General features: G+C 59.3%; 1 protein-coding gene across 2 annotated transcripts in view; it reads left to right on the forward strand.

Moving 5' to 3' along the window:
• Positions 1-5,257, forward strand: part of MS4A15 (membrane spanning 4-domains A15) — a 6,508-nt gene extending 1,251 nt beyond the window's left edge. The window contains exons 2-6 of one of the 2 annotated variants that reach the window (XM_077748784.1): positions 20-142; positions 925-981; positions 2,801-2,893; positions 3,236-3,349; positions 4,273-5,257. In XM_077748784.1, the coding sequence (XP_077604910.1) occupies positions 20-142; positions 925-981; positions 2,801-2,893; positions 3,236-3,349; positions 4,273-4,389 (504 nt within the window). In that variant the 3' untranslated portion in view covers positions 4,390-5,257. The remainder of the gene's footprint in view (positions 1-19; positions 143-924; positions 982-2,800; positions 2,894-3,235; positions 3,350-4,272) is intronic. The other variant, XM_077748785.1, reaches the window with a different exon arrangement.
• Positions 5,258-5,844: the final 587 nt, after the last annotated feature.

Raw genomic sequence — 5,844 nt, forward strand, 5'->3', positions numbered from 1 at the left:
GCAGCCCCCGCTCCCGCAGACGGTCCAGATCCTCATCGGCCTCATCCACCTGGGCTTCGGCAGCGTGCTGCTCATGGTCCGCCGCGGCCACGTGGGGATGCTCTTCATCGAAGGCGGCGTCCCCTTCTGGGGAGGAGCCTGCGTGAGTGCCGGGGCCATCTGGGGCTCACCTTTCACCTCTGCGCAGGCTTGGGAATGCGGTCAGTGGGGTCTGAATCCCAGCGCCCGTGGGTCACCGTGGAGTCCCGTAGGCAAGTCACTCCATCTCCGGGCTTAGCTTCTCCATCTAAAATTCACAGTCCTGGGGGCGCCTGGGTGGCTTAGTCGGTTAAGCGTCCGACTTTCGCTTAGGTCATGATCTCGCGGTTCGTGGGTTCGAGCCCCGCGTCGGGCTCTGTGCTGACTGCCAGCTCAGAGCCTGGAGCCTATTTCAGAGTCTGTATCTCCCTCTCTCTCTGACCCTCCCCTGCTCACGCTGTCTCTCTCTCTCCTAGAAATAAATAAAAATATTTAAAAAAAATAAAAATAAAATAAAATTCATAGTCCTGGCCCTGCCTGCCCCATAGTTTGAGGAAATCAAAGGCTAATGCGTGTAGGCGCTAATTACCGATGCTTGATTCTGCAGCAAAATGGTGACCGTCACTTTGCACCAAGTCCCCCTTTAGAGGGAGCCAGATTTGCGTGAGATGTGAATGACGCCCCTTGAAAACATTCACCGTGTCAACTATGACCCTGGTTACTTGGAGGGGCCCCTAGTAAACAGGGGACACCCTTACAGAGAGATCCCAAGGAGGCAGGGAAGGTGACAGCCAAGAAGCCGCTGCCCTCCCCCTGGTGCCCATGGCCTTGACAGAGCCCAGGCATGGTGTGGCCTGCCCCATGTCCTGGCCGAAGCCTCACCGGGGTCCCCTCTTCCCCACACAGTTCGTCATCTCGGGATCCCTCTCCGTGGCGGCCGAGAAGAGCCACACCAGCTGCCTCGTAAGTCTGAATGGAGGACTCGGGCCACCACGGCTGATTCTGCTCCACTCTGCCCCTCCCTTCCATTCATTCATTCAACAAGAATTCCCTGGGGGCCTGCTGAGTGCCAGGAGCCGGAGGACACCCAGACAGCCCGGACACAGGACAGGAGGAACCAAGATACACTTTCGACACACAGTACAGGACAGAAAGTGAGGGTCCGCTCACTGAGTGAGTGCCCATGGTCATTCGGAGAAAGGGAAGATCAAAAAGTCTCTTGGAAGAGGAGGAGGCTAAGCTAGGCCTTGGGGGGCGGGGAGGATTTAGAAATTAGGCAGCGACAGAAAAAGCATGAGAAGACAAGAAGGCCTGGGCAGGGTTGCTATGGAAACCATGCGTGGCTCCATGTGACCAGGGCAGAGGTCTGGGAAGACAAGCGGAAAGAAATCAGACAGAGAGATGCACTCAGTCCACCTGGTGGCAGCGGGGACCCCTCTGTGGGCGATGCGGGGCAAGGTGGGCTTTGCAGGGAGCGCATTCAGCCAGCAAGCTTCAGGCTCAGAGAGCACAGCAGTGAAGGCCACGGCCCTGCCCTCCTGGGGTTTACACTCCGTGTCTAGTAACAAAGTAGTTACAGAGCCTGGGAACAAAAGGGACAAGGGGAAATAATGTGAGTCATTCCGCTCAGCGGGGACAGTCTCGGGTCCCAGGGCGGGTGCCACGAGCTCCCTGTTCGGAGGGAGACAGTCACTGAAGAACCCAGGACCAGTATCCCCCGCAGGAAGACAACGTGGGGAAGAGCGTGGCCATGGGGACAGAAGGAGCCAGGGCGGATTGTGAGATGGGGAGGCAGGGAGGGAGAGGGGAGGGAGATGAATCAGGGCCTAGAGGAGACCGTGGACTTTACTTGTAGGGCCTTTATTTAAGGGGGGCCACTGAGAGCAGAGGCAGGGGCTCCCTCTCCTATCTGGACTCCCGGCAGCTGTCTGGTGCTGGGCACCGGGTGGAGAATGGATCATAACCAGGCAGGACTGGACTCGGGGACCCTTGGGTTGTAAAGTCCAGGAGCGCAGGGACCTGACTCCTTGTCCCTGTGCTCACAGCGCCTCGACAGTGTCTGGCCACAGCACATACTCAATAGCACTTAGTTGGATTCATTAACCAATTAATTGATTTCCTATGAGGCCACCGGGGTCTCCGTGACCTCCTTGATGTCCTAAAAAGCAGGAAAGAAAAAGAGGAGTGGGGATCTTTGAACCTGAGTGCATCCTGCAGTCCCAGTCCCCCAGTCTAAGGCCAGGGCTATTAGCCGGAAGGTTCCAGCTACTGGGTCAAAAGAGCATCAGGTTTCGGCTGCCGAGGGAGGCTGAGCCCTGGACCACCCAGAGAGGCCCTTGCCCTGAAGCCCTGGGCCTCCCCCTGAGGCTTTGGCCTGCCCTCACCTCAGCACCTGCCTCTAGTCTCTGCCCTGCCCCCCCCCCCCCCGGGGCCTGCAGTGTGGAGCCTCATGGAAATGACCGACACCCCTCCCAGCTGGGCCTCAGTGTCCACAGAGGGGCCCTGGGGGTGGGGGGCAGGCACTGTAAGGGTGAGCAAGGAGCCTGTGCAGACCCCGCCCACAGGGGCTGAGGGGGAGGGGGAGGAGGGGGAGGAGNNNNGTCCGAGGTGAGGGAGGAGGCAGGGCCGCCCCTGGGCCATGGGAGGAGGACCCGGAAGGGAGAGGGGTCAGGAAACGTGGCAGGGTGGGGCGGGGAGGGCTGTTGCCTCCTTCCTCTGTCCTTTCCCCTCCTGGCCTCTTCCCTCTGCTCCTCTCCCTCCTGTCTCTCTCTCGGTCCTGCAGGTGAGGAGCAGCCTGGGAACAAACATTCTCAGTGCCATGGCGGCCTTTGCGGGGACAGCCATTCTGCTCATGGATTTCGGTGTCACTAACTGGGTGTGTTGTGAGACACCCCCACCCCCCGGAGTGGAGAGGATGGTAGAGCCACAACCAGGAGGTGGGGGGAGGCGAGAGTGTGCAGCTCCAGTAGCCCCAGGGTCCTGGGCCTGGGCAGAGCTTGTCACTTCCCACAGACCCCATGGGGGGGGGTATAGACCCCGTGACCCTATTCTCAAGAATGGGCCTGGGGACACGGAGAGGCAGCCCCAAAGAGGGAAGGGGAGGCCACACTGCGGGCCTGGCTGTGTCACCTCGGGCAAGTTACGGTCCCTCTGGGGCCCTTCCTCCCCCCCTCCCCCATAGCGCTGGGCTTGCCTTGACTGTGGGCGTGGTCCCCAGGATGTGGGCCGGGGCTATCTGGCCGTGCTCACCATCTTCACCATCCTGGAGTTCTTCGTTGCGGTCATTGCCACCCACTTTGGGTGCCAAGCCACCCGCGCTCAAGCCAACACGGTGAGTACCCCACCCCCAGACACCCAGCCCATCTCGGGCCTCTGAGGAGGGCTGTTGGCTGGGAAGACTCTTCTTCCAGCCTCTTCTTCCTTCCCTCGGGAAAGCAATTGGGAGGGACTGCACTGCGATGAGCCCCTTTCCCCCCTCACTGCGCGCCCCCCTCCACACACACTCTTGTACGCCTGGGGACCCAGTGAAATTCTGGGGGGAAATGGAACTATTCTCCTCGTGGCCACAAGGAGGCACCAGCACTAACGAACCAACTGCTCTGTGAGCCTGGACGCAGAGCCGGGGGAGGTCCGACCGACGGACCGACCGAGGGCGGTTCTGCGCACCGAGGAGTTCACAGGCCTCGAGGCAAATGGGAAATCACAGAGGGCAGCACAACTCAGGGGAAAATTAGCGGAGGTTCTCAAAATCTGGAGGACAGAAAGGGGGCAGGGAGGGCCTTGGTGGAGTAAAGGCAGCCTGGCTGCGGGGAGTGGGGTGGGGGGCTGGAATGCAGGCCACAGGGTCGCGAGGTGGCTTTGTGCAAACTGGGAGGTGAGGCCACTGTAACGTTTTGCGCAGACGAGTGCGTGCTCACAGGTTGGGAAACCAATCCTAGGGTGAGCCTTGAACTTTCAACACCCAACAGAGGGAATCAGGTAGGGGCAGCCCAGGGAGAAAGAACACCAGAACTTAGCTCCTAAAGAAAGGCGACTCTTGTCTGTTTTGTTCCCTGCTGCACTCCCAACGCCTGGGTCCTGGTCGGCCCCCGTAGATATTTTTGAAATATTAGTCGAACAGAGGAATCAGCCTAGTCGCCTAAAGGACTTCTTTGCTAGGGCGCTGTTCTCAGAATGACCACAGGGGGGCACTGTTGCAACGCCGCCCGGAGGCACCGGAGCCCTCCAGGACTGTCGGGGGTTCTTTCTTTGCAGCCTGTGATTTTCCTGCCCAACGCCTTCAGCGCTGACTTCAACATCCCCAGCCCCGCCGCCTCTCCGCCCCCGGCCTATGACAATGTGGCATATGTGCCCAAGGAGTCATCCGAGTAGAGGTCACTCCGCCGGTTGGAGTCCAGCCTGTCCCTTGGGGCCCAGCCTTCCCCCACCCCCACCGCGTTCATCTGGGGCAGCCCATCCCCCACCCCACAATCACATATGGGGGCACCCAGGTGAAGTGTTCCCCGGGGACATCTGTCCCACACATCTCCCTCAGTGGCTCCTTTCCTAGAAGAGCTAGTTGATGTCAAGGGTGAGTGTCCCCTCCGCTCCCTGGGCCCTGTCGGCCTTCTGGGACTGTCCCCATGAGCTGCTCTGCATTTCTCTCTGTCCACTCCGGGGAAACCCTGGCCTCACTGGCAGACACGGTCAAGGCTGTCCTCAGGCCTTGGGAAGACCATTAAGCTCAGGAACCCAGAATCCTCCAGAAGAGTATTGAGTCCAAGTGCTGAGGCCACCCAGCTGGCCGTGGCCTGACCTTGGGTCTCCAGGCCCCAGGACCAGCTCTCTGCTTCGTAATCATGGCAATGTCATGGATCTCAGTTTTCCCACCTGGAAACCAAAGCATTAACTAGATGGCATTGAGGGCCCTTCCCAGCGCTCCCCGAAGTCCTGGTCTAAGTCAGGCAGTGTCTCCCCAGGTCCCTGGAAAGGATCATTTTCCTTATCTATTCAACGGAGTTGGGTTGGGGAGGATGCAGGGGAGGGCTGAAGCCAGGCCAGTGCACCCCAGTCAGCACCCACAGGTGCACAGCCATGGCGGCCCTTCCCCGCTGGGGACCAGAGATGCCCCTGACGGTCACTGTGAGCTGGGCTGGGTCTGGGGCAAAGGACACACCCCTACCAGAGGTCAGAGGTCCTGGCAGATGGCTCGTCTCATCCATACCACAGAGGGAAATAAACAGTGTGGCTTGCATTTTGAGCTTGTCTCATTGCAATGACTTTTTCTTTTTAACCACAAGGGGTTCAAAGGCTTGTTCCATATTTATCAGAAGATCTGGGTCCCCTTGTCACAGAAAGGAGGCATCTGTGGGAGCTGGGGTCTGTGTGGTGTGATCCCGGCACTGGGTCTGTCCCCACCTGAGCCTAAACAAGCAGGCACCCATAACCCCATTCTACAGCTGAGGACACAGGAGCTTGAAGAGATCAGACCAAGTGCCCACGGCCACAGAGCTAGCAAGGGGCAATGCTGGGAATTGAACCCAGCTCCAGCTAATGTGTGTCTCACCACACGGCTCTCCAGGTCCAAACCAAGGGCTTTCCACCAACCCCCTCCCCTCCTTCCTCCTGCTTCTTCACCCCAGAGACTGGCATTGGCTTTGTTTTTCAGCACCCACACGCCTTCATCTAACAAACTCTTGTTCCTGCTTCAAGACCCTATTTGACAGTCGCCCCTTCCGTGAGGTCTTCCCAAAGGCAGGTGGTTGGCTGGTGCCGTTCAGCTATCTGCCCCCTTGAAGGAAGGCCCCAGCTCCCAGGTCCTGGGGGCGGCGGGGGGGGGGGGTGGTT

The sequence above is a fragment of the Crocuta crocuta genome, unplaced genomic scaffold (assembly GCF_008692635.1).
Source record: "Crocuta crocuta isolate KB4526 unplaced genomic scaffold, BGI_CrCroc_1.0 scaffold323, whole genome shotgun sequence".
NCBI classification, from domain to species: Eukaryota; Metazoa; Chordata; class Mammalia; order Carnivora; family Hyaenidae; genus Crocuta; species Crocuta crocuta.